Below are 27,658 nucleotides of genomic sequence, written 5' to 3'. Positions count from 1 at the left end.
GTCTCTGAATCCGTATTTTTGCTTGTGTAGGATATTGGTCGTGTTGTTGAACCTCCCAAGTTAAACGAGGCAGTAAATGAAGTTTACATCACTTACAGCAGCACTACTCCTTGTCAGATAAACAACAAATTGAACTATACTTCTCTTATTGTATTTCACTGCAGCCAAGGAACTAGTCTGGTAAGACATCTTTTAAAATAATTTTGATACTGGAATGCAATGGGAATTGGGTAGTAACCAGTGTTAGCTTTGCTTAAATCAAGGATTTATTTCTAGCATGTAAGCATAGGCTTGTTTCAACAAGGAATATAGTTAGTATATGTATTTTTCATACTTAAGCACTTAGTATTTGTCTTGTTAACCTGGCAAAATTTCATAGAGGGCGTGAACTCTAGGCTTGACAGTAGCTAATTCTGATGGTTTCAAGGATCAGATTCCACTGAAGTAATGTAGCAGTAACTTATTGCTGGCATTAAACTAATGCTGTATTGCACCTTGTCTAGGTCCAAAAGCTTGTACTTATACCACAAGCTAACACAAGACCCTGTGTAACTGTTTGTAAAGCTGTTACTGTGAAATATTTTCCTTGTGTTGTAACCCTTTATATAATCATATGCAGCTATAAAAATTTGCATTTAGATACTTATGGTTTTTTTTTGTGTTGACACTTGAATACTAAATTGAGGTTGAATGGTGGTGTGAATCTAACACTTCTTGAATTTTCTGAATGCTGTAACAGACTGTAGAGAAGCAGTTACATATGGTGTTTGACAAACTAGAGCTCATTGAAGATACTCAGTGGAACCTCTTTCCATCAACACGGGGCATGAGCTAAAACTGAAGGCAGCTCTGATTATTATACAGTCCGTACTCATTTTTGTTTAAAATGTGACAAAGGAAATGGCATTTCTTTCTAAACCTCAGCTCAGTGAACTTGCTTAATGTTCTCTGCTATGGAGAAACACAGTGCTCCTGCACTTTGTTGCTGCTTGCAACTAAGTTGAGCAATAAAAATCTTGATGTTAATTAATAAGCAAGCTTGTGTACTTCAGTTACTGCTTTGATTGTTTTCTGGAAGTAGGTAGAATGTACTTCACTTGTAGCTTTTTGCTACAGGTTGTAATACGAAGGCGTGGTGTTTGTCCTACAGTCAGTGAAGTCTAGCCTTGGCAATAACTGAGGCTAACTGTTGCAGGGCAAGGGGATGCAGAAAGAACAACAAACTCTCCAAAATTTAAACCTAATATATCTTGCTGTGTTCTTTGATAACAGGGCAAGCCAAAGATGATGAGGAAACTTGACTGCAGTTTTGTGTTTGAGTGGGAAACTCCAGTTGTGTGTCCTGATAAAGTGAAAACTTTAGGCTGCTCTGTGACTGATGAACAGCTACACTATACTTTTAACCTAACCAGCCTTTCTGGAAGCTCCTTTGAGGTAATCCCTTCTGGTGATGTGATTTTACTCCCCCTTCTCTTCCCGCCCCCCATTCTTCCCCCCTTAATTGACCATTGCTGTCAATGTTTTAAATCTGAGCAGTGTTTTTTTTATTAAGCATCCTGGAGTGCAAGAGGAGACTGAAGCATGTGCTATAGCTGTAGTCAGTGCTGATATTTGTTTGGTCTCTGACAGGGGGAATAATATTTGAGGAATAACATCAGGGTTTTAATGATTTTGAGAGGGAAAATCATGGGTATACTTATGGAGAAAGGAAGGAGAAATTTTCACCTGTGGCAGAATCCTGAGTATGAAAACAAGTCTGCTGAACAGACTATATCCTTGGTCTGAGGGTGCACTTTATCTGCAGTTCTGCTATACTAAGAAAGTCCAGACTTTCAAAATTAGCTGTCATCTTTTTCTTCTGCATTATGCAAGTACTGCATGAGACTTGGTTTATAAAGCATTTGGCTTCTTTGTAAATATTGACTGTAGGCTCTAAGACAGCCTTGTTTGTGATGCTTCTGGATGTCCACACAGGTATTTTCTGGATCCAACAGTTACCACGTTGGTGTGTGCAGTAAGGCAGCAGACTTGCCCCAAGGAAAATGTAAAGATGGGGCAGTGTGTCTGACGTCTGAAAGTGGTACATCATCCTTTGGAAACGTGAAGGAAATGAAAATGGACTATAGCCACCAGGATGAAACAGTCGTCTTGCAGTATACTGGGGGTGATCGGTGCCCTCCAGGTGAGATTGAAGCAGGCACATTCTTTATATAAAAACTTTTTTTACCATTAAAATATGAGGGTTTGTTGTGATAGGTAGGAATCCACGTGGATTTTGCATATATTAATAGAAACATGTAGTTTTGTTATAGCTTAGTGTGGTACATGTGATTTAACATAACGTGTCAACTAGGAGAGTGCAGCTTTTCTGTAAGGATTACCATAGTTTATTTTACATGATACTCTGATTTTCTAACTGGGTTTAGACTCAGTGTTTCAGTATGTCTTTTGTCTGTCTATGACTTGTCTTTAGTATAGAAGTACAGGCTTTAGATATAGTTCTGAATATCAATATGCCTGCTATTCTATTGCATGTTAAGAGGATATACCTTTCTTCACAGTGACTGAAAAGGGAGAGCTTTGTGTGTTCCCCTTCAAGTACAAAGGGAAGACCTATGAGAAGTGTATTACAGAAGAAAAGAATAGGCCGTGGTGTGCTACAACTGAAAACTACCAGAGAGATGGAAAGTGGGGGTTTTGTGGTAATGGTAAGAACATCTTATACTTCATGTGCAAGGATCTGAGCTAACACAGGGGGTTAGCCATTATCAGGTGGACAAAAGACCCCTGCTTCAACACAATGGAAGTAAAGGGATGGGAGTGGGCCAAACAATGAATGTATGGGATAAACCTGACTTTATTGAAGTCCGTGAGCAGAATACTTTTGAAAAGTTCATGCCTTTAGATAATGAGTTTCCAAGTCATGACTCTGCTTTACCACAGATCAGTCATTTTGGAAGGAACACTACCTTCTAAAAAGCGTAAATGCTAACCTTTTAATTATTAAATTAAATTAAAGAATTAAATTGCTAGGTAAAGCACTTGTGCCTTTTCACTGTCTGAAACAATACCTGTTTAAAACTGTTGTTGATACTGTTAAATTGCTGCACTAAAATCAATTCATGCCTGAAAGTCTCTTGCAAAACATTTGTTCATCTTTTTTTCCAACCCTTCCCCCTTTGCAGGAACTGCAAGAAGGGAATCTACTATTATCTTCACATGTGATGAAAATGCTGGTGTTGGGAGACCACGCATCCTCAGTGAGACACTTGGCTGTGCTGTCACATTTGAATGGAGGACTCAGGCTGTGTGTCCTCCCAAGAAGATGGAATGCAAGTTTGTCCAAAAACATAGAACTTACGACTTGAGAATGCTCTCCTCCCTGACAGGATCATGGATCTTTTTCCACAACGGGAACTCGTGAGTAATGAGCAGCTTGCTAATCAGTGCAGCTGAAATTGTATCGTGGCATAGTACTTCTGTCTGGTCCCTGTTCAGAGTCTGTTTAAATTTGCTAACAGTATCTTAAAACTGTCAGTGCTTAACACTGAATGCAGACAAAAATAACACTGAATACAGACAAAAAATTATCTGGAGTGGTTGAATTATTACAGTCTTCATCCTCACCCATTCCCTCTATTGGTAACCATTTTCCAAGGATGAATAAATCTAAACTGTAAGCTTTTTAAAGGCTTTCTGTTCAAACTGCTATCTTAATGCGGTCATTTTGTAGTTTCAATGCAATTTTTTTTTTGATTCTTAATCAAGTCTTAATGACTTAGTTGTTGTCTTTTGACTCAAATGTGTACTGTGTTGTAAACTTTTATGTAAGGCTTCCCCCTCCAACCCGAGTCCTGTAAGTATCAACTGAAAAGAAAATATGGAATGACAGGAATTTATCAACCTCTTCAGTGTACTTGCTCCAGTTAGCCAATAGAAATAAACTGGCAAGGATAAGAGCATCTAATTCTAAACATATGATAAACGGTGGAGTAACAAAACTGTTCCATTCACCACCTTGTTACTGGTTCCTCTGTTTTATTAAAATTTGACTGTTATAACTCTGAAGAAGTGCTGAATTTAGGATAGTACTATAACCTTCATAACTGAAAAAAATTTGGAGCATTTCTTGACTCAGTTCCTAGTTTTGATGTAGGTCAAAATTAACTAGTGAACTAATCTGGTAAATGATAATTTTTATCTTTTTATTGCACAGAGTCTTTTACTTGAAAATGATGGAATTAATCTGCTAAACTTTAGTACCTGCTTTATTCTGTCAGCTAATTTGAGTATTTAATTTCTTTTGACTTGGCTAGCTTCCTGTGAGGATTCTAAAGTTTGCATCTCACTTTTTCAGTTTACATTAATTTTAAAGAAGCCTTATTTACCATGCTGTCTATAGGTACTACGTGAACCTCTGTCAGAGGGTACATGAGGGACCCACAGGCTGCCCTGAGAGAGCCAGTATTTGCAGGAAAAGCAACAACGGAGATGTTCAAGTGCTTGGACTTGTTCATACACAGAAACTGGATGTGACAGGTAAAGTTAATTTTGTTCCCATAGAGAGCTGGAGATAGTTAAATCTTATAACCTAATTGTAGTGGTTCCTAAATTATGGTGAAGCCTTTATTTTGAAACATCTTTACTGGAGAAATTTTTGTTTAAAAACAAACCAATCAACCAAAAAAACCACCAAACCAAACAAACCAGTAAAGGCTACTACTCAAACTTAAAGTGGCGTTTAAGCCATGAACAAACATTGATGTAAATAAACAGCATTGTCATTAAAGTTGTAATAAGTTAATTGTTACTCTGAACATCAGGACATCAGAACATCATTTTTCTCTTCCAGGTGATAAGGTATATGTTAGTTATTCCAGTGGGCAGGAATGCAGGAAAAACCAGAAAGTAAAAACAATTATAGAACTGAAGTGTGCAAAAACAGTTGGCATGCCCATGCTGCAGAGGTGAGTAAGAACATACAGCTGATCTTCGTTGTTTATTCGTTTGTACCTCTCTAGTAAACTGTCTCAGGACAGAGACTGTTCTGTTGGACAGTCCCTAAAATAATCCTCAGTCTGTACTTATAAAACATGAGTCTTCTGGAGTTTCTGCACCTGTTCAGTTCCAAAAACAATTGTATTCTGTATTTATATTAAAATTTCTTAATTTTTATTTTCTTAAAATGGGCAAAAATTTAAGCATTCTACTTCCAAATTAGATCTGAGAGTGGAAGGAATGCTGTTGTTTTCAATGTCAGTTGTAGTACAACCATTCTTAGCTTTGCTTAGAATCTCTTTAGTAAAGAACACTTACTGTAGATATATTATTGAGCTAATAAAATATAGCTTATTGTTGCCTCAATATATATTACTTAATTAGAAGCTATCTAAAGTGAGGTAAATATGCATGATCACAAACACTAAGAAAGCTTAGTCCTGATTTGGTTAACTGCATATTGTTTGTAGAATTGGGAAACTGAGCAAAATGCTCTGTATCAGTAAAAGAACCAGTCAGCAAAATCTGACTAGCTTATGCTCCTTGTTCTAGTTAAATAATGTGCAGCACATTAAACATGCCAAGAGCACTGTGATGTGTTTGGCTAAAATATTTTGATAAAGCCCTCTGATATGCTGTTTGACTTTTGGAACTTTTGAAGTGGGATATTCAGCTGCAGCTGGGTCTTTTAGGTCTTGGACTACTGAAAAATTCAGTGCAATTATTCAAGGAGGGGTTTTGAGCGCTACTTGACTATTTTAGTTTACTCTTGGCATGATACTTAGACAGGATATTCCCACACATAAGTTAGCAGCTATATGTCTTCCCTTTCTCAAGATACTGAGCACTTCTTAGTATTTCCTGGAATCATCGGTTGTGTCTGTTATTTGGTAGGATTGATGAAGAAAACTGTGCTTACTACATCGCTTGGGACACGCGTGCGGCTTGTGCTGTGAAGCAGCAGGAGGTGGATGTGGTGAATGGAATAGTTGTTAATCCTGCAACTGGAAAAAACTTCTCTTTAGGGGATGTTTATGACAAGTAAGTAAAAAAAACAAATTCCAAACAGCTCCCTTCCCCTCCCCCCCCCCCCCCCGAAAAAGAAACCCAGAACCAAGCCCCAAAACAACAAACCAAACCCCACAACTGTACTGCAAAGAAAGAACTTGGTGTGAATATTCTATGCTGCCTTAAGAGTACTTAGCTGTCAAGTAGAAATAGCACTGAGTTCACCTTGTACCAATGATTGATTTAAAAGCCTAATTATAGTGCAGCTTGCAGCTGGGCTTATAGCTGTGAGCATATCCAGGTGTATTCAAGATGAGTCTAAAGCCTGCACATACCCACCTTTGTGTTAGAGCTCTTTATTGTGGGTAATTACTTTCTTCCATAGTGTGTAGACATTAGTTCAGTGCAAGAGAACTAGAGTTTTTTTGTTTTGGGCTTTTTTTCCTCCACCTAGAGTACTCCTTGGCTTTTTACATAGCACCCTTTTTCCTGCTCACATGATCCATATGAAGTGGGAAACCATGATTGAAACGCCTTAGAAGTGAGGAAGGACAGGTCTTGGAGGAGTGGTCAAGCATGACTGAACTCAGAAGAGGCAGGGGAAGACCAGCAGTTACACTGACTGTACTACACATTGCACATAATTCTGTTCCAGAATCTGTTATAAACTACTATATTTAATGTCATTGCTAGTGTTATGGAAGGAAATCTGCCCATACTGCTGTCATGGGAAGACTAAGCTCTGCTTGCAGGGTGCAAACCATTAGTGTGCAGAGTTTGAGTAATGGAGCAGAAGTGCTGCAAATAAACCTGCTGTGCAAATGTGGTGATAGCATTACAAGCATAGAGGAAATACAAAAATCAAACAAGCCTGGATGAAAGAGGAGAGGAAGTCAGGACAAAATTATAAACTTGGTGTAATGTGAGATTAAAGGCAAGTCATATTTTGGCAAGCTCAGCCTTTGAGCAGATGCCTAAAACAAATAGTTGGGTGTCTTGGAGCATTCTCACTCTGACCAGCAATGTGAAAGGATACATTTGTAAAGAGTACTTTGGTAACGGTTATGGTAGAACCAATTATCCTGCTAGAGAAGACAGCTAAGCTATGCTATTTATCATAGCTACAGAGCACACAGTATAGGTTTTACGGTCAGTAGGCTAGTTTGTGTATGAACTGCTGAATCATGCTCTTGTCTCTGGTTTATCTTAATTCTTTGGAGGTGTGTACATGTTCATGTACTCAGTGAGGGCAGTATAACTAGAAAATGTGCTTTTTTTTTTTCTTTATTAGATTATATTTGTTAAATATAATCCTAATTTCTAATCTTCAGTTAGGAAGCCTCAGTCCTGCATCTTTTCTGGTTGCAGAATCAGTCACTCCATCTTGCTATGGAATCAACCAGTGTAGTAGCTACCACTGTTGCCAGTCTTATGTCTTGACAATAACCTAAATTTATGAGTTTAGACTTAAGGGTAGACCTGCTCTCTGTTTCCTCAGGTTGTACATGGCTTCTGGTGACATTCGGACAAATGGCGATAAATATGTATATGAAATTCAACTTTCTGGTATAAGAAACTCAAGTATCTCAGAATGCTCTGGAGCAAATATCTGCCAGGTTAAAACTAATGAACATCGCTTTCGGAGAATTGGTTCTACTACAAAAGCTAGATATTATGTTGAAGGTAAGTATTTGCTTATTAACCAGAATTGCTTGATGTTCCATATGAATTGCTTCATCAGAAATGGTTTTTGTTGCATGATATCTGTGCTAATCCATTTCTGTAAAGGTATTCAGAGTCTGTCTAGCAGAATTTAGGTTGCTTTTTTTTCTTACTGTGTAAGCTTAGTTGTGACCATGGCCTTAATAGGTTTTGGGCTTGACATTTGTTAAAAAACTGGAAGAAACAGTGCAAGATAGAAGACTTGGTCTCCTGTTTTCGTCTGTGCTTGTGCTGCATAAGCAATGATCTCCTTTATTTCGATACTTTTTTCTCGTAAAGAACTTAGTCTGCTGTTCCATAGCAACTGATAGGGTCAGCTATGTAAAAGTGTAGGCTCACCTGTAGATACTGCGAAGTATAAGCTGTTACTGGAGAACAAATACATAACTTCCAAGATCTGGTTTTAATAGACTGTTCTCAAGGAAGCAGTAAATGATAACATTTTCTTCTCATTGTAGATGGTGACTTGGATGTCATATTTTCATCAGACTCCAGATGCGGTAAAGATGAATCAAAGTCTGTGTCTTCAACTATTTTCTTCCACTGCAGTTTACAAGTAAAGGAAGGCATCCCTGAATTTCTTCATGAGACAGCGGATTGCCAGTATTTATTTACCTGGTACACATCTGCTGTGTGTCCATTAATGTGAGTAGTTAACCATTTTCTGAAAGCAGTTCTGTTCTTGCCTGCACTTCTTAGCTAAAGGCTTTTTTGTACATATTCATCACAGTGATGGGGGGGGGGGGAGGCTAAAAATGTAGTAGATGCATGGAGAAGTGGAATTGGTGTTCACCTACGTAATGCTTGGCACATGATCACTAAATAAAAGCTTGCCAAGTTGATCTGGACCTAAGCTGCCCGTTTGCACAGGAAATGGAGAGGCACAGTGGAATTAATATTGTTGTTTTCACTCAGTAAAATCTACTGTAGCTGACAGAATATGCTGTTTCATGTTGCTGAGAGGAGTAACCAGTTTTGGGGTAAGGTTTTTTTTGTCCTCTTGGCTTTTAAGTTTTCCAAGCAGTAAGGCAATCTGCCCACTTCTTTAGGCTGGAGTAAAAATCATTACAGGTCTTAGAGGAGCAATGAGGTATTTCTGGAATTATCAGCTTATTCTGCAGTTCCAGAAAGGAGACATGAGGTGACAGTATTAAAAGCAGAGTGACTGTATCTAGGTGCTTACCAGCAGTCTTGACCTGTAGGCAGCCTCGCTGCGAAGAATGGGGTGACTACTTCTCTATACGACTGTTCACTTCCTGGCTACTGATTTGAAAGCACAGAGAAACTGTTTATTCTGATTTACCCAGGCAAATAGCTGTTGAGGGGGTTTGGTCTGTGTAGTCAGCTGGAAGGTAAGTAATTACTGTAGCTTTTGCAGGTTGCTCAAGTGCAGGTTAGGTTCTAAAATAGCAGCTTTGTGTGGATATCTGCTGCTGTGTAAGCTCTGGAGTGCCTAATCGTGCACTTCAGTCTTGACTGTAATCAGTTTTGTACACTGTTAGAAAGCATACCGGGATGTAGGCACAGTACATACATTGTATTTTTCAGTGATTTTAATTAAAATGAAATCTTCTAAATTAATGTCTTTATAGCTGTTAGATAGGCCTGGCAGGATGGTGTGGCATATTCAATTTCTTTGAATTTGCTGTTTCTAATCCAGTTTGATGCATCTGGTCAATAGATCTTGCTCATCCTTTTCTTCCCAATTTACACTGTTAGATCAACCAATGATCCAGGAAGCAGTGAGCACCAGACTGATCAGGAGGCCCAAGTACATAAAGGCCTTTCAAGGAGAAGTCAGGCTGTTGGGGCAGTGCTGAGTGTCCTCCTGGTGGTTCTTACTGCATGCTTAATAATTTTGCTGTTCTACAAAAAAGAGAGAAGGTAAGAAATGATTGGGAGGCTTTCAAAGTTTCGTTGGTAGGATGTGGTTTCCTCAGAGAGAGAGAAGTAGTAAACTTTAGAGATTTAAGTTGTGGTGTTCAGTTGCCTGCCTCAACTGTCAAGTTGCTGTGTTTTTTTGTTTTTAATTCCCCATTAATTATTGTCTGAAGGCCCATGTAAAGAGTACTGGAATACACAATTGAATTGGGCTAGTCTTTGTTGTATACAACTGCTAATTAAGGAGGATAAAACAATGTGACAATATTGTTAGTATTTGATCTCTCATGGTGTCAAGCTGGAGCCATACAACAGCATCAAGGAGTAAGTGCAAGTCCTGCTGATTCTCTGCTTTCCAGACAAGTTTGTTTGTTTGTTTACCTTAAATGTAAAGGCTAGAGGTGTTTCAGAAGTCACCCTGAAGCTGTGGTAAGGAGGAAGATGTACATCGTCATGAACTTCATTTTGTTAGAGTGGTTCAGGGTCAAGTGTTACTGTGTAATAGCTTGCAGCTTTCTTGGTGAAATGCTTTATATTGATGGTGAAAATCCAGTGAAGAAAAGTGAGGGCTAATAAGAGGGATACAGTCTTCCTAATGCAGTATTCTTTCCTTTTCTTAGGGAAATTGTCATAAACAAGATAACAAACTGCTGCAGAAGAACATCGGCTGTTTCCTACAAATACACAAAGGTAATAATACAGTGGCAAAATAAAAGATTTTGTTACCTGTAGAGTTTTCTTAATATGAATCTTTTATTAATTCCCCTTAATTCCTAGTTCCTTTAGTGCATGGAAACCATACTGTTAGGCTTCAGGACAGCCACATAGCTGAGATATCTACATTTATATTGTGAAATGGGAAAGGCAGATTGGAGTTGAGGAAATGAAGAGCAAGTGCATAAACAGCTAAACAATGCAAAGTGTACAGGAAGAGCAAGACGGAGAGAGACATAATGAAAAGCATGCCATTGCAGTATTATCTTATGACTAAGTTAAACCTAAGACTGTGTGTGGTGTGGGTTCTGTTGACTGGGGAGATAAGTCTGTAGCAGAGTCTAGAGTGGTATACACGATCTTCTCCTGCATTGTGGGTCTTTGTTGTTTTCTTGCAGATAAACAGTGAAGAAGCTGCTAATGAGAATGAAACAGAGTGGCTTATGGAGGAAATCGCAGCACCAAATCAAAGAACAGCAAAAGGAGGGCAGGAGAATGGTCATGTTACTACCAAGTCTGTTACATCTGAAGCCTTTACTTCTCTCCATGTGGATGACCTGGACAGTGAGGATGAAGTGTTAACCATTCCAGATGTAAAGGTTCAGACAGGAAGAGGACTAGACAAGCACCCACAAAAGAAGCTGCCCAGTCTTGGCAGTGATAAAGCTTATTTGCTGAATGGGGGAAAGGAAAAGAAAGGAAAAGCCAAGCCAGGCCAGCAGCAGACACAGAACTCTACAAATACAGTATCATTTCATGATGATAGTGATGAGGACTTGTTGAATATTTAATGACCCCCTTGTGCCTAATCAGATATATATGTATAGAGAAATTATATATAACAGGACAACATTTCCAACCAAATAAGAGGACTTCAGCCTGGAAGATTTTTCTGAATTTTGCCTTTAACAAGAAACCATTGAAAAGGGAAGAAGAGAGAGATTTCTTGGTTGTTTACAATGATCTGTTCAGCAATGACTGGGCTCCCAGTTGGCTGAGTTACATTGATTCTCTCTAGCCAGGACACACATCTTTTTGTTTGTTTGTTTTTTTTTTTTTAAGCCTCAGCATAGGTGTTAAATACTTGCTTAAAAAAGAGAAACCTTTGAAAGGAAGGGATTAAGGCTGAATGAAGCCCCTGGCTCCTGAGTCTCAAGTGATCTGACTACTAGCATTTTGACTCCTTGTATTTATTGATCCTCACTACTCAGGTTTGCTTAATAGCAACATGTTCTTCCTGCCGGCAGGGTATTATTCTGTGGGTTCACCCATTGTAAGACAAGGAAAAATAGAACTTGTGTGTTGGGATGATTTGATGTAAATTTTGGGACTGGTCTAATTTATCCTGTAAGTTTGAATATCCATTCTAATTTAAACAGATCATTGGTTCAAAGGTATTGACTGAAAGGTACAACTCTGTATAGCTTTAGCCTGAAATGGTTGCTGTTGTTTGCATGATATTTTTTTGGTACTGGTCACATGACTGACTTCATCAGTATTTGCCTAAGCAGCTGATAAGCACCCAAAGATTTATTATTTCTTTTTCCTAGATTATGGCTGGACTAGGCTGACTGCACAGAGAGCCAGTTTGCAAGGACATAGAGGCAGAATTCCTATAGCGCAATCTGCACTGCCAGTTTGTAATCACTGAGAAAAGTCCAACAACTAGAGGAGCCCTAGTGGGCACAATACCTCTCTCTGGTATTAGTTAGAAGAAAAAAAGAATTAGGCCAATGTTTTCTCACCGTCTTAAGTTCTAGCTCTATGTTATGGCCCTGGCCATGGTCATTGATTTGAAACATTGCTGGCAGTGAATGCCAGTCAGCTTTGCTCAGTCTTGATCTTCTCCAGGTGTTTCCTAAATTAAATTATGGGTGGTGATAGGGTTTCAAAGCATAGTACAAGTACATGCGTTGGTCAGAATTTTTTGAGACTTTTCATTGTTCCTTTTGGCTGGCTTTCTCAGTTTCAACAATGGTTTCTTTTTATAAAAAAATCCATTTTGAATCAAAATAGTGTAATATAAAGTATTCAGCAATTTCAATAAAAGAGATGAAGTGGGTATTCCAAATCCCACATCTCAGGTCTGTAATCTTCCTTACACTAGTTTGTAATGCTGCTGCTCAGCCTGGTGATACCCTTTTTTGCTGTGATTGCTAAGATCTTAAATGCGTAACTCAAAACAAGACCTGATGTTTGGTGACAAAGATTAGAATTTATAGGTAAGTCTCAGTGGTGTAGTCTTTCTTTTATCAGACTTGGGCTTTCTTCCTCTTGTATTGTTACAGGTGAAGCTGTAAATCAGTTTGGGTATAGCTGCATCTTTTCATACCTAAACCCAAAGTTATTTTTCATATTTAGCATTAGGTTAACTTGGGGAACTGAGAGGCTTGACAGTATATTTTTAATGCTGTCAGTTACCACTGCAGCATTTCTCTTAATATTGAAGAATGCTGCTTCCCTTCCCCAAGTCTTCAAGGCTGGTGTCTTAGAGTTGTTTGCTCCATGAACTGCTGCACTATGTGACTTCCCATGTATTAAGGCATAGCACCGCAAAGTCTCTTCATCGTAACTGTGTCTATCAAGGCTTAGGTAGAATGGAGGTACTCTGCCTCCTTATCCAAAGAATGACATATTTCTTGTGTCAGTGATGTATTTTCTAATATGCAGTTGACAGTAGTGAGTGGCCTTGCCTAGTCTTTGAACTATTGTCCACATTTTATCTAGGCATTTATAGATATGCCGGCTGAATTGTGTCTTGTTCAGAGCTGGATGTGTGACTTGCTTCACTGAACTATTTTTCCAGTAGAATACCCTGCTTAACCATAGAGAGGAAAGTGAGAATAGTGGAGACCAGATGACTGTGTACAAATGACTGGGATAGGAGCAGAAACCCTGCCAGTCAACAGCATGGCTCTCTGTAAGTGAGCCTTTAAGACACCAGCCTGCATGGCACAGTGCCACCCAACCCCTGTCTGGACTGCACACAGGGGAGACTGGGGAAAAAAGGGCCAGTCTGGATCTAACTGTTTTAGTTCATCTGGAACTTATGCATGCCATTACCAGCTGTTTAAACAAAAACAGTAGGAAACAAGTGATGTGAGACTTTGGGGTGTGTTTAAGGTGCACCCTATTGGCTTTCAGTGTCACCCGCTTCCCAAGCGGGCTTTGATTTCAGTTTCCTTGGCCTCAGCTGACCACACACATCCTGCTGATGAGGGAGGCTGTGGGGACATGCTGTTAGTGTTGTGGGTGCTGTGCACCTGTGTGTACCTGTCCCTCTCCCCTGCAGCCACAGAGGTGAAAGTCTGGTCTGGGGTGGTGCTGTGGTGTGGTGTAACAGGAGGAGAGTTCTTGTTGCCTTGCTGTAGCTATTCCTGGTGGAGAAGAGGGGGCACATCTGCATGATGCAGGGGAAGATCTCAGATTGCTGCTCTGCAAAGCAGCTTTCACAGCTGGTTAGGCCACTGTTGCTCTATGGCTGATCGGCACTTGGATGAGGTTGAAGAGCTGGTGGTTTCTGTCCCCAGGCCAGAATGGCCTTCTAAATTGGTTTCTTTTTTGGAGTGTATTGAGATGTTAAAAAGATTTATTTATTTATTTCATTGTTGCCTAAACCTTTCAAGTTGCTTTTCAGACCCTTTTTTACTCTTTTCCCATCTTCAAAATGTTGCCTTCATGTTTTTCTTTTATAGAAGCAGCTGCTGTCAGCAAAAGATGTTGGAGTAGCTGGTGTCTATCCATAGGCAGCACTAAGCACCACTGGAGCCTGATATAACTGGATTTATTTTGGGTACCCCAAAAGCTATTCCTAGTGCCTAATTCTGTACAGAATGCTTTTCATCAGTGGAAAAATATGGTTGAGGGAAAACTGGGTTCCCTGATATAGGGGGGGAGAGTTTTTCCTTGGAAACTGAGGAGTGTGGAGAGTAAGGGCTGAGACCCACATGATACTGAAGTTTGCAGAAAGGTTTTCCTTTACTGTCACATGGCTCAAACCAAACACTTGCATTTCACAGTGTACTTACCTGTTCTTTATAGAGCCTGGTTAATAAGCCTTGCTCACATGTGGTGCGCAGCAGCTGCTACATTAAACTTGTATATTGCTGGTATGTTGGAGTTTTCCATCTGTGCTTGCTCCTTAAAATGCCTCTTACTGGGGGAGCTGCTTTGCCTAATAAAAAACCCCAACCTGAAGTGCTGTGGCTGTTTAGGGGCTTTTCTAGAGGAAAAGAACATATATGCACTCTGATTAGGGGTTAAATGCAAATTCTCCTGGGTGAATTAAGGTCTGATTTCAAATGAAACCTAAAAAATAAAGCTTGCAACATGTAGTTTAATAATTTATGGAGTTACTCTTGACTTTTGGTCAAATGTCTTTGTTACTTAAACAGCTTTGCTGCCAACTAAATTTATCAGTGCTGCAGAGAGGACCTAGATGAGTTTTGGTTTTCTTTTTGATGTGGTTTTGATGCTAAAATGCCAAACCTTGATGACATTTTAGAGCATGTTGGAGAATTTGACAAGTTCCAGAAGCAAACCTTCTTTGTCCTGTGTTTGCTTTCCGCTGCCTTCCCCCCGGTCTATGTGGGTGTTGTCTTCTTCGGGTTCATCCCTGAGCACCGCTGCTTCAGCCCCGGTGTCGCAGAGCTGAGCCAGCGCTGTGGCTGGAGCCTGGAGGAGCAGCTCAATCACACAGTGCCTGAGTGGGGTGGCCACGGAGACAGTTTCAGCAGCCGCTGCAGGAGGTATGAGGTGGACTGGAACTCAACAGGTGTCAGCTGCACCGACCCCCTCGGCAGCCTTGGGGGCAACTGGAGCACCTTCCCTCTCGGGCCCTGCCGCCATGGCTGGGTCTACGACTCCCCAGGGACCTCTCTTGTGACGGAGGTAAAACCAAACACCTTTCCCCTGTCCCCTCTATTACAGATAAGCCGAGGGATGTGGGAGAGGGTTGGTGTAGCCTTGGCTTGTTAAAAGGCTCCTGCTTACCTGGATGAGGGATCCTCTCTCACTGTGAACTTGCGCTTTGTGCTTTGCAACTGTCTTTCCTCTGTCCTCACTGTGAAGCGTTAACCTTGGCTGCTCAGGAGGCTTATATCTCCTGCTGGGGAGCACAGCGTATTTCAGCAAATAAACCCTCAGGCAGATAAAGTCCAGTTCTGAATGAAACTGCTGTCACAGGAGAGAGAGGTCCAATTGGTAGAGGTGTGTAAACAGTGCCTGTGAAGGAGCAGCAGCTTGCAGCACTGCAAACAAAACCTGCTGATCCTGCGGGCACACTGCACAGACCTCCCTCCAGATCTTCCTGCGATCCACACCCAGATGGGAAGATCTCAATGTCTTTCCTTTTTTTAAGGAACAAAGTCTTTTAAAGTTGGTTTAAAACACACTGGAATGGCACTGGGGGGGGGGGGGGGGGGGGAAGTAATAGCTTCCCGAAATGAAGTAGCTTAAGACAGGAATAAACTGTAGAAAAGCTGATGGCTGGTTTGTGTTATCAGAAGATGTGTGAATAAACTGAAAATGGTATTTCAGCTACGTAAAGCACCCAACCCCCTGAAGTACTCTGAAAATAAATCAGTATCTGGGATGAAAAATTTGATTGTGTAATAGAAAGTTCCACCAAATTTTTAGGGGTGGTGGAAGTCAGGGTTCTTTCACCCATGTATCTAACACAGACACAGGAGCAGGTAAATTCTGTGCTATAGCAGCTTCAGTATTTGCAGCTTTGTAAGAGGCTGGAGCTACATTTTTGCTGTTGTACTGTAAGTGTACTTCTTTCAGCCAAGTATGGACTGGGTGATACTAAAGAGGAGGCTGGACACCTCAAACAGAAGGTGACTCAGGACTTACACAAAGCGCCAGGTATATCTTGCTGCAAAATGCTTGTGCAGACGCTGTGTGTGATCCAGCTGCCCCCACCAAAAATCTTCTGAGATTATGGGAAGCTGAAAACTTGCAGTCCGTGTGGATTTGTGTTCTCACATCAGTTGTCTTCCCTTTTCTTCTGAAGGGGTGCAAGGTCACTCCTGTGGGTTGTCTCCTCCACAGGATAGCCAGGAACGTCACATGCCTCTGCATTTTGGCAGTGTGTTTTTGGTTATAACTGCCTCTGTAAAGGCTCTCAGACTCTGTTATATTGTCCCTTTCTGTGACACGTAAGCAGCAGAAAGGATCAGGCAGAGTAAAACATGTTACTTTGCCTGAAGCTAAAATTTTACACGTGGAAGAATGTCCTCATGGGAAGACCCACAGAGCATCAGGGGGAACATTTGGTTTTATGTTGGTGCATAGCTTTAAATGAACCCAGCTACCAGCAGATTGGGAAAGGATTCTCAGTCATGTTAGGACAGTTTTTTGAAGTGACTTATGACTTATTCTTTAAGTAGCTTTTATGTGTATCAACAGCTGAGATACGAGAATTAAGGCTAGATGGCAAATACATGTGGGTATCCATGTGGTATAAAGCTTGGCTCTGGATACAAAATACCTGGTCTCCAGACATGTTAGATTGTAGAAAACCTTGTTGAGCAGGTTGAGCAGCAGGCCAGAGCAGAGACAAAATGATCTGGCCTCGGGCAGATGCAGATCCCTCCTCCCACCCTCCTTCTGGGAGGCAGTGAGTGCTCCAGGGGAAGTGGGACAAGGCAAGCTTCTGCAAGCGTCTAGGGTACTTTCTGTGGAGTCCTGAAGGGTCTGCAGGGACTGCTGTCATTTATGAGGGTATGAGGCAACCAGAACTGCTGAGGAAGGTTCACAGTCACCTACAAAAAAAGCTGTTTGAAAAGCCCAGGGTGATCATCAGGTCCATGCTGGTTTGATCAACAAGGTCTACCTAGCACAAGTTAGGGTCCTGATCCTGACAGGTAATAATAATTCACTTATGCTCTTTCCAGTAATGAGAGATGAGGCACAAATGGAACATACCACTAACTGCTGAAGGGTTCGATCCTGTTTTAAATGTTGGACATGTATCTAAGTCTGATATCTGGGTGCCGATAAAATGGGCTTTGACCCAGAAACAAGTTTAAATCTTTAACTGAAGATGACCCATGGATGTGAGCCAGCTCTTCATTTCACTCTCTTGCTTCTAACTGTGGTTGCTCCTTCAGTTTAACCTGGTGTGTGAGGACTCCTGGAAGCTGGACCTCTTTCAGTCTGCTGTGAATGCTGGGTTTTTTATTGGCTCCATGAGCATTGGCTACATAGCAGACAGGTATGTGTGGGCTGGCAGCAAAACCCCCTGACCTCCCTTATCAGCAGCATTCAGCAGCTAGGCGTAGGTGAAGGCAGAGAAAACTTGTGCAACTGCTGTCCTCTCTGCTCCTCTCAAAACAAGGCAAACTGCCTGGCGTTCAGTCACAGCATGAAAAACAAATAACACTGCCTCTTAGGTCATACATGGTGGTTTGCATGGATCTCGTGGCTGGAGAGTCCTGCAGAGCCTGCAGGACTACTTTGGGATAACACCCCCCAAACTCCCTACCATGCCACATCAGAGCCATGGGCTGTTAACTGAAGGCAGGAAACACTTGTTTGGAGCCCACAGTTGATCTGTCACACTCTGTGTGGCTGCAGCTTAAAAACAGCTTGCTTTCTTTGGACAGACTTCGAAATAGCAGACACAGATAGGTACAGCAGCATCTGTTTAAATCTGTACAGTTTAAAAGCAGAAATCCCCCCGTCCTGGCGTCTTTAGCTCCCTCTTCTGAGACGGCAGAGACAGCTGCCGCAGCCCAGGCAGATGGTGTTAAAAAGAAACAAATGACAGAGTCTGATGGCCAATTTTCCACCTTACTCCACTCCTGCCTAGACTGTTAGTACAGCAGGCTCCGAGTTGCTCCAGCTGTGGAATGCAGCCCACTGCAGGCATCAACACCCATACATACTAGATTATTTTGGAGATGAAGAGTGTGGTATAAAAATCTGTTAAATCTGTGGTATGCAGACATCTAATCATAATATTAACCCATACTTATTTTTCACCTCCATAATATAAAAAAACAAACGGATTACTAATCTGCCTGTTCTAAAAGTCAGGGATAACAGTCACAGTCCAAATATATGTAAATATGGGACTATTGTACTTAAGGATTTTTCTCTTTCCTGAAAGCCTTTGCGGAACTTTGTGGAATTAGCACAGTAACCTTTCAGGGAATAGAAAAGCAGATAAGTGAGTAGTAGGTTAAGAATAAACATCCAGTATGTATTTACCCCTTGTATAGGGATTTATTTATTGGATTTTTAAAGATGCACAGAGCTTTTACTAGTTTAAAACTAGTGGTTTGCTTTACACATATTATCTTCCGATACAGGTTTGGCCGTAAATTTTGCCTCATAACTACAGTTCTTGCAAATGCTGTCTTTGGAATACTTCTGGTCTTTGTGCCCACCTACCTGTGGATAGTCATCATTCGTTTTTTCCAAGGGCTGGTCAGTAAGGGCTGCTGGACCACTGGCTACATCCTGGGTAAGTTCAGACCTTTTCCCAGGAGCAAGGCTGCCTGCAGAAGAAGAAAACCCCTAACCTCTCCCCCCCCCAAAAAACAAAACCAAAGAAACACCAACACAATCCTGAACAAAGCCTTTTTTAAATGCCTCCCATGCTCTTTTAGCAAAGAGTTTTCTCCCTCTTTGACTTCTTAGAATTGTTTCAAGCCTGCTCCAGCTCAGTCACCCATGGAGTGATGACAGAGGAGGCCATCAAAGAAGCAGGCAGATGATGGGGAAAATTGGAGGCATTTTTATGACATAAAGAGCATTAAAGGGCAAACAGAGGCTTCACAGCCTAAAAATAACCGAAGAACACCATGTACTTGCTGAGAACAAGACAAGCTGTTTGGGTGTCCGTGCACTTGTCTGAGTGGAGGCCAACCCTGGGGATTGCAAATTAATGTGAGGAGCCAGGTTGTACTGATGCTTCTCCCAGTGGCTTAATACTGATAGCAGTTGATGGTGAAGCATGGGTTGAGGGCAGCTCAGGACCACTTCCTGGTGGAGCTGCCTGGGACTTCTCTGACTTCTCTGGTGTGGAATTCAGACTCTTGTCAAAAATAGCCCAAGCCAAGCGATCACCAAAACAGCAAATTAAATTCTTGGAATGCTGCCTAATAGAGCCTTCTCTGGATTAGCTCTGAGTGATCCTGTTCACTGTGGTAAGAATGTAAAGGTCAACACTGTAAAAGTCCATTAGGTCTTCCAGCAGGGACATCTTGCAAATGCAGTTATCCAGCTGTCTGGTCTAAATAAAACAAAAACGTCTAGCCCACAATGCAGATCGTCTCCTGCCAAGACACGATTGTTCCTTCCTGTGCATATTCTAGGTGCTTCCTGGGCCTCTTAAGTCTTTTTTTCCTGGCACAAATGAAATCTTCATCACCTCTTCTGGGGAACTTTATGCCATTTTAGAGTACAAAATCCCTTTCAGGACAATGACTGTCCTTATCCTGATGTTTTCCCTGAGTTACACCTTGTTACTTCTATATTTTTCCTTGAAACTCTCTCATGAGAGGTGTCACCCAGAATCATCCCCAGAACCCTTTTAAACTTGAATCCTTTCCCTAAGGATAAGCCAATACTGAATGCCCAGGGAACGGTACAAGGACAGAGCAACCTTGTTACTGCACTCTCCTGCGACTCTGGTCCAGATGCAAAACTTTGAGTATGCTTGTGCCTGCCTACTTTGAGCCCTGTATCAGTCAGAATTAACCAATGGGTCTACCCTGTGATGTTCAGCTGCAAAGTGCAGATGCCATCCTGTGGTACAGGCATATCTTACATACTTGCAGTGTAATGCAGGCTGAAAGGCTGCATTTCAAAACCAAAATAATCGGTCTTATTGTGTTGGAGACATTATGTAGGATAGTGTTAGACAAAATCTATCTGTACGCTTTGATACATGTTCAATTTACTCAGAGATTTCCATGGCAGAGGTCAGTACTGGATGCTGGTGTAAGAGCAGGAGCAGTGTTTTCTCCTCTGTTGGTGTTTGGGTGACAGAAAAGCAAACCTGCCTCTGTAAGCACCAGGGGATTTTGTCCAGAGGCTTTATGCCAGGAAGCTCAGGATTACCAACACAGCTTCTTCAGGGCATTAATGCAGCATTGGTCTTCCAATGTCCCTGCAGAACAAGTTACTCCTGTGCTGAGCATTCATTCACCTGTGTCTGTGCATGTTTGCAGCAACGGAAGTCGTTGGTCCGAAGTACCGGAGGACGGTGGGCATCCTCTACCAGATGGCCTTCTCCATTGGGCTCCTGGTCTTTGATGCCATTGCTTATGCCATCTCTCACTGGCGGTGGCTGCAGTTCACTGTCACCCTGCCAAGTTTCTTCTTCCTGCTCTACTACTGGTAAACGGGCTTTTGTTTTACCCCTGCCCACAACCTGAAAAACAGCTTCTCTTGCCATCCCAGGCTTGACATGGAGGGAGATTTGGCACCGCTTTTTGGTTGTGAGCACCTCTTAGTACAAAGAGGAGGTTCACAGCAAAAAGGAGAGGGAAACAGAACTCTCTCAACTGAGATTTCAGTGCGTCTTAGCCTGTGTACCACACCTGACTTGTGTTTAAAAGTCCACTTTGAAAGCAACTTGTGGATAGTGGTTTAATATCATTTATTATCTTTGTTAAGCATTTCATAAAGGGAAAGAAATGCCTTGGCATAATGTACACACTAAAAAAATGGTTATTGAGAGATTGTTGAATGCTGACATAACTGTAAGAGGTTATGTTTACATGTTCTTTTAAGAAAAAACTTGAAGATTTTTGTGGTCTAACCAAAAGAAGACACATGGGTTCACTTTTATTTTGGATTCTTTCCTCTAATTGATATTTTTCAGTTTGATTGCTTTGAATTTGAGAAATTGTCTGGCTGGGTTGAGAGGTGAGGAATAGTAGAAAGAGATTTGTTGTTTTCCTTTGTCGGTATTTGTGAATTGGTAAGCCAGTTCTAGCTTGCTTGCTTCTTCTTAACTTGTGCTGGCACAACTGGAAAATGGCTCCCTAAGAGGAGCCAGTCTGTGGTAAACATGCTGAATAAAATGATACTGCTACTCTCACTTAAAGCTCTTCCCTATCTTTAGTAAACTTGTATCTCAACCCACTACCCCAACTGTGCCTCTTCCCACTTCAACAGTGGGATGTACAACTTTTCCTGATGGGGTGCAGGGGGCAGGAACACACAAAAAAACCAACCAACCAAAAATCCACCTGTCTCTTTTCATCCAAAGCACCCTCTCCAGTCTCCATACATGGGAGCACTCTGTGGGCTTTTTATGTTTATATCATCCACTTGCATTGTAGGTGCCTCCCAGAGTCTCCCAGGTGGCTGATATCTCAAGGAAAAAATGACAAAGCCATGAAAATCGTCAGTGATATGGCTAAAACAAATCAGAAAAAGATGCCTTCCCATTTTGTGGTGAGCTCTGGATTAGCTTGTGCATGTAAGTAAGCATCACTGTAGTTCCTTGCAGTAGACGCTTACAGTACTTTGTGCTGACTCTTCTACAGGATATTAAATTTGAAGAGGATGATGGTGGAAAGCAGAGTCCTTCCTTCTTTGACCTTATCAGGACACCACAGATGAGAAAAAACACATTCATTTTGATGTACAACTGGTAAGATGATAATGATGGAGAACTGTTTTTGAAGCAGTGGTTTTGAGGGCTCCAGCAGGATACAGACCTCTGTTCTTCAGCTGACTAAACTTCAATTGTGATTTAAGCCCTGCTGGTAACTCAACACCACACAGCCATTTGCTCACCCCTCTCCCTTCCCCCTACCCCAGGTCGATGGGGAGGAGAATCAGAAGAATGTAAACCCCAGGGATTGAGATAAGAACAGTTTAATAACTAAAGTACAATATACTGCTGCTATGACTACTACTACTACTACTGATAAGGGAAATAACAAGGGGAAAGAATATAAAACTAACCGGGAAAAGGGAAAAAAACCCAATAAACACAAGTGATGCACAATACAATTGCTCACCTCTCGCTGACCAATATGTTTGTGTTAGGTGTCCTGTCTCTGCTTCCTCCTGGCTTCCCGTGCCCCTCCTCACTGGCAGAGCACGAGACTGAAATGTCCTTCATTGGAGTAAGCATTACTTAGCAATAACTAAAACACTGATGTGTTGTCAGCACTATTCTCAGGCTAAAGCCAAAACACAACACTGCACCAGCTACTAAGAAGAAAAAAATAACAGCTGTAGCTGAAACCAGGACACTAACAAAGCCAGGATGTTCTTCTCCACCCAGGTTCACAAGCTCCGTCCTCTACCAGGGGCTTATCATGCACATGGGAGTAGCTGCTGGGAACATGTACCTGGATTTCCTCTATTCTGCGCTTGTTGAGTTCCCAGCTGCCTTCATCATCATCATCACCATTGACCGCATTGGGCGACGTTACCCCTGGGCTGTGGCTAACATTGTGGCTGGGGTCGCCTGCCTTGTCACAGCCCTGATCCCAGAGGGTGAGTCACCTGTGTGAGGCCATGTGAGGGTTCCCATTCCTGCATTCACACAGGTGAAACAAGGCCCCTTAAAAATATAAAGTGACATGGGATCAGAGGTCCCCTTAAAATAACATTGGTGTATTGATAATCTATGTTGGGATACTTTTAGGTGTGCTGAGTGCATTTTCTCTGCAGACATACATTGGCTAAAAGTGATTGCTGCTTGCATCGGGAGAATGGGAATCACAATGGCTTTTGAAATGGTTTGCTTTGTAAACACCGAACTGTATCCAACATACATCAGGTAGGTGCATCCTCCTCCCCATTGGCATTTGCTCTGAAAAAGTAGAGAAAATAAGAGTGGATGAAGTCCCACATAGTGTTTGGATTTACCCTGTGCAGGGGTCAGAGTTGTGGTCCATCCCATTCCATCTGCAGTACTCTGATACTAACATGATCCCTTTGCTGTTGAACCAGGAACCTTGGGGTGATGGTCTGCTCCTCCTTGTGTGATGTTGGTGGAGTCATCGTCCCATTCATTGTGTACAGACTGGTGGAAGTGTGGCACGACCTGCCACTCATAGTCTTTTGTAAGTGCCACCTTACCTCCTTGCTGGCCACTTCTGGGGTGCCACAGTGGGTCCCAAATTTCAAAGGGAGGAAGAAGCCACTTAAGGCAGTTGCTCCAAGTTCAGCAGAAGCTCCTTGCTGTCTGCACAAGCCACAGCCTCAGTTCATAACAACCTGAATCTTGTTTATGCGTTCATGTCTCCTTTGCCTTTATTATTTTTCCTTGCATTTTAAGGGAAATTAGAAGCTAATAGTGGTTGGACAGGTGGCAAAGAGTTGAGAAGCATTTTGATGAGATTAATATTTGATGGATTCAAATGTGATGAATTACAGCTCTTCTGTGAGGTTTCAGTCCAGGAGCCAAAACCTAGAATTTCACATCACTGCCTGTTTAATGGTGTACAAGTGTGGCTTTTATTCTCCTGCTTTTCTGACAGTCTGTTAGCTGTCTATTCTTGAGGTTTTAGGAAAGAGTTTGGTAAATAGATGGAAGATAAGTGTTGTCAGGCTAGTGGCTTGAACTCTCTGGTCAGGGTCTGCAGAACTGTTCTGAATCTTTAGATCAGCACACTATTTATAGAGAAATGTCTTCAATGGCAATATGCAGTTTTTAACAGACAGGACACCTAGGAGGGTGCTTAGTAGATTTAAAATATAGGTGCCAAACATGTACAAAGTGGGTAAAAAATTATCAGTGGGAAAGTTAATCACATTGTGTAGGAGATAATACAATTTCCATATATTTTCTAATCTCTTGTGAATGGCAGAAACACTGAATCCATTTCCTGGAACACTCTCACACTAGAAAAGGTTCTTTTCTCTATAAAGGAAGGCTCATCTGTCCAGTCTGAGATGCCCTAGTTCAGTGCATAACTCAAAACTGAACTTGGCTTATTGCTATTTCCACGTGGCAGCCTCATCCTTCAGAGGTGGCATGGCAGTTTTGCATATAGAGCCTTGAGGTGCATGTCTTGTAGAAGGAGGAAATAAAATTCTATTCACAAGTCCTTTGTGTTAGACAGTAGAAAGTGTTGTATATGTTGGAAATTCGTATATGTTAACAAGCTCTTTGTGTATCTGTTTGATTTGAAGCTGTGCTTGGTTTGATTGCTGGTGGATTGGTGTTGCTTCTACCTGAAACTAAAGGAAGAGTTTTGCCTGAGACTGTTGAAGATGTTGAAAACTTTCACAGGTGAGTCAGGATGATAAACTCCTAGCAGATTTCACTTGAAATGGTGAAAAATCCCTGCCCAGAGCTCTCTGGGGAAACCCAGGGTTACTTGGCTGCCTCCTGTGTTTCCAAGAAGCTGCTAGTTAGTTCCCGGACTCTTCTTGGAGTGGTTTTGGACTCTATCATTTCTCTACCTAGGCATTTGAAAACAAGCAGGGTACGCTTTACTGGCCTGTGAATAACAGCAACAGGGCTAGTCTCTCAAACCTGCTGCAACACTATTAAGGACAACTTTATTTGTCTTTAAAAAAAACTAATAGTGGAACAGAAAAAGGGCAGTTTTGATAGCAGCTTACTTGTGTGGTGGTTGAAACACCACTATCTACTGAGGAGCCAGAGCAAACCTAGAACATTAGGTGCTCATTTTCTCTGGGGCAGAGGCAGAGTAAGTGAAGCACTGAAGTTAGGTGCTTACTGAACACCTGCATTCCTGGTCTGCTGCTCATGTCTTGTTATTCTTTCAGGCAAAGTGCTCCAAAGGCCAAAAAAATCTATCTCCATGTCCAAACGTCAGAAGTAGCAGACGACTGAAGAAGGCTTAACTCTTCCTGGGCAGGCTGCTTTAGGGCACTAGCATAGAAAGGCAAATTGCAATATAAATGCTCTCTAAAATGTCTTGCCTCATTTTTGTGTCCCCTCTCCCTGTTTATTCTTTATTATACAAGGTTTAGGGGTTTCTGATGGGATTGTCCCTATTACTGCATAGCTGCTTCCCTCTCTGATAAATATTGTTTAGGACTGGGAAATTTCTGGACTGGCTGTGTGTGGACCTCAGCATGGGGACAGACGTTAGCAGCTTGGGGATGCTGGAATCCATCCCCAAAGAACTTGTCTTGTTAAATAGGATTGTTGTAGTGGATAATCTATTTGCACTTCAGGGAGCACTGGGGACAGAACTGGGTCTGCCAGGAAACAGCCAACACCTTTCACAAATTTCCTAGTCCATCCCATTAAGCAGCACTAACAGACCTTGAGTTGCAGAGTTAAAAAGCATAGCAGTGTTGTGGCTCTCCTTCACTGTTCATGTTGCTGGTCCCCAGCCCTGCTCTAAAATGCCGCTTTTCATTAAAGGTGCTGTAAGCAGGGCACAAGCTACTGCTGCCCTTTGATCACCTTCAGGGAGAGAGTTCCCAGCTGTGCAAAGTGTTGCTGGAATCTTGCAGGCAGGGTGAAATTAACCCAGGATGGCTTCCCAGTGCAGTGGTATGGTGACCTTGCCCTTGCTTTCAACTGGCCTGAGCCTCAGTTAATGTTCAGTGTTGCTGTGGGGGCCTCAAGGGCAGGGAAGCATGTTGTCCAGTGAAGCAGGGCCATGACAAGGTCGCTCTGAGATGGGACTGAATAGGAATTACGTGACTTTGTCCCAGGCAGTTGCAAAGCTAGTATTTGCTTCTGGGTCAGAGAGGAACAAGCTGGTCCCGAGGTGGGCAAGAGGGACAGGGGGGATATAATTATTTGTGCTGTGGAGCTGGTGTCCTGCTATGGTTGCAGAGGTGTCTGCTCTCCGACAAAAGAAATCAGTCAGAACAGCTGTCTTTATTATAATTCATTGATTCATAGAATCATAGATTCAAAACCATTGAGTTGAAATCTGCAGAAATAAAATGGAGAGGTGACATGAAGTCAAGCCCTTGGGCAGAGGGAACAGAAAAATGCCAGATCTCATCTGATGTTGTCTATAAGCTTGTGGAAGCTTGGGTCATAAATGCCTGCATGTAAGCAAAGTGCAGTTTGCAGTATATAGCACAGTGTCCCTGTTGGCTTTTGTTACACACAGTTCCTCAAAAATTGGAAGGCACAAGTAGGGGTCAGTCCTGATGCTGAACAGGGGGTTCCTGTGTGGCAAACCAAAGGGTTTGAAGAGGCTGGAGATTTGATGGTCCCTGTCCCCTTCTCTATTCATTTTAGAATCATAGAATGGTTTGGGTTGGAAAGGACCTTAAGATCATCAAGTTCTAACCCCTGTGACATGGGCAGGTACACCTCACACTAGACCATGCTGCCCAAGAGTGTCCAACCTGGCCTTGAACACTTGAGTCAGAGTCTCTATCTGCTTCCCCCTTCCCAACGTTTTTTGTCTTAGGGGAAGCTCAGTGGACTCCCCTGGCTTACTTTGTCAGGTCGCTGTGTACTTCTGGTTAATGACTTAGCTAGTGAGTTCAAGAAATGCTCTGACAGACCATCTTTCAAAGCTGCACTGGCTTTTTAATGGGGATATTGTTTGATAACTGTGATCTTTACCCATTTTCTCATCAATTTTGCCTGACTATTGAGCTCTTCTTGATAAGGGTTTTGTATATCCCTGTTCCTTTTAATTCCCTGTATCACTGTGACTCACTGATAGTCAGAAATAAATTGTTTCCAAAGGAAACAAGCTTACTGGAATACTGGAAAGGCATCTGTTTCTAGCTGACAGAGTTACATATTCAGTTAGAAATATGATTTATAAAAAACATTAAATTAGTTAATGTCCACTTACAAAAATAGCATAATAAATGCCAGCCAAAATAAATGTTTTCTGTTCTCCACAATAACATCCCATCACTCAAACTTCCCTCCTGTCATAAGCCTCATACACAGACAGTTTTGACTTGCCTTGAAGTCGAGTCCAAGAGAGCCTCATCAGACCATGAGAAGAGCCCCCTCCTGCAACAGTCCTTTCCCAGTACTCAGCTCTGAATGGCAGAAGTGCAATGCTGCGTGGTAGCACTGACATTAGGAGCTCTCTAGGGACACAGAGCTGCTGTTTCCAAGGCACCTCTGACTCCTGAATGTCAAAATTGGCACCTGATCTGTGGTCAGAGACTGATCAAGTACATGAGTAGTAGGTCTAATTCCTTAGAGAGAAACATGTTTGGAAAGAGCTTATGAAACCTTCCCTGGAGCACCTGAAATGTTTGCAGGAGCTGTCCCAGGTATGACAAGCTGCACAGAAAAAACAGCACTGACTGGCCGTCTGGTGCGAAGAAGACGGATACCTCAAATCCAGCAAACACAGAATTCATGGGCCTTTTCCCCATTCCTTCTATTAAATTTGAGGCTTCTGGGTTTGTATTTTCCTTAACTCTCTCTGGGTAT

The 27,658-nt window shown here is 41.9% G+C and overlaps 2 protein-coding genes and 1 long non-coding RNA gene across 3 annotated transcripts in view; 2 read left to right on the top strand and 1 right to left on the bottom strand.

The window, feature by feature from the left end:
• The window catches only part of IGF2R (insulin like growth factor 2 receptor), a 54,985-nt gene extending 42,579 nt beyond the window's left edge, over positions 1-12,406 (top strand). The window contains exons 36-48 of the mRNA XM_062641836.1: positions 31-180; positions 1,273-1,434; positions 1,975-2,182; positions 2,562-2,708; positions 3,186-3,420; positions 4,403-4,539; positions 4,853-4,967; positions 5,893-6,039; positions 7,505-7,689; positions 8,187-8,373; positions 9,448-9,612; positions 10,230-10,299; positions 10,722-12,406. Coding sequence (XP_062497820.1) covers positions 31-180; positions 1,273-1,434; positions 1,975-2,182; positions 2,562-2,708; positions 3,186-3,420; positions 4,403-4,539; positions 4,853-4,967; positions 5,893-6,039; positions 7,505-7,689; positions 8,187-8,373; positions 9,448-9,612; positions 10,230-10,299; positions 10,722-11,114 — 2,301 coding nt within the window. The 3' untranslated portion in view covers positions 11,115-12,406. The remainder of the gene's footprint in view (positions 1-30; positions 181-1,272; positions 1,435-1,974; positions 2,183-2,561; positions 2,709-3,185; positions 3,421-4,402; positions 4,540-4,852; positions 4,968-5,892; positions 6,040-7,504; positions 7,690-8,186; positions 8,374-9,447; positions 9,613-10,229; positions 10,300-10,721) is intronic.
• LOC134175675 (uncharacterized) lies at positions 12,037-15,617 on the bottom strand. Its single transcript, XR_009969103.1, has 2 exons — positions 15,316-15,617; positions 12,037-12,655 (listed from the first exon to the last, which is right to left on the bottom strand). It is a non-coding gene; the product is annotated as an uncharacterized LOC134175675 (long non-coding RNA).
• LOC134175659 (solute carrier family 22 member 2-like) lies at positions 14,654-25,192 on the top strand. The gene is made up of 11 exons (XM_062641858.1): positions 14,654-15,213; positions 17,439-17,542; positions 18,642-18,796; positions 20,508-20,676; positions 21,627-21,741; positions 21,834-21,940; positions 22,583-22,797; positions 22,975-23,083; positions 23,257-23,369; positions 24,442-24,541; positions 25,045-25,192. The coding sequence occupies exons 1-11, from the start codon at positions 14,803-14,805 to the stop codon at positions 25,109-25,111; spliced, it is 1,665 nt and encodes a 554-aa protein (XP_062497842.1). The 5' UTR covers positions 14,654-14,802; the 3' UTR covers positions 25,112-25,192.
• The last annotated feature ends 2,466 nt before the right edge of the window (positions 25,193-27,658 follow it).

The sequence above is a fragment of the Pezoporus occidentalis genome, unplaced genomic scaffold (genome assembly GCF_034315485.1).
Source record: "Pezoporus occidentalis ecotype Australia unplaced genomic scaffold, CSIRO_AGI_Poc_V1 ctg7, whole genome shotgun sequence".
NCBI classification, from domain to species: Eukaryota; Metazoa; Chordata; class Aves; order Psittaciformes; family Psittacidae; genus Pezoporus; species Pezoporus occidentalis.
This window is presented reverse-complemented; position numbering and strand designations above follow the sequence as displayed.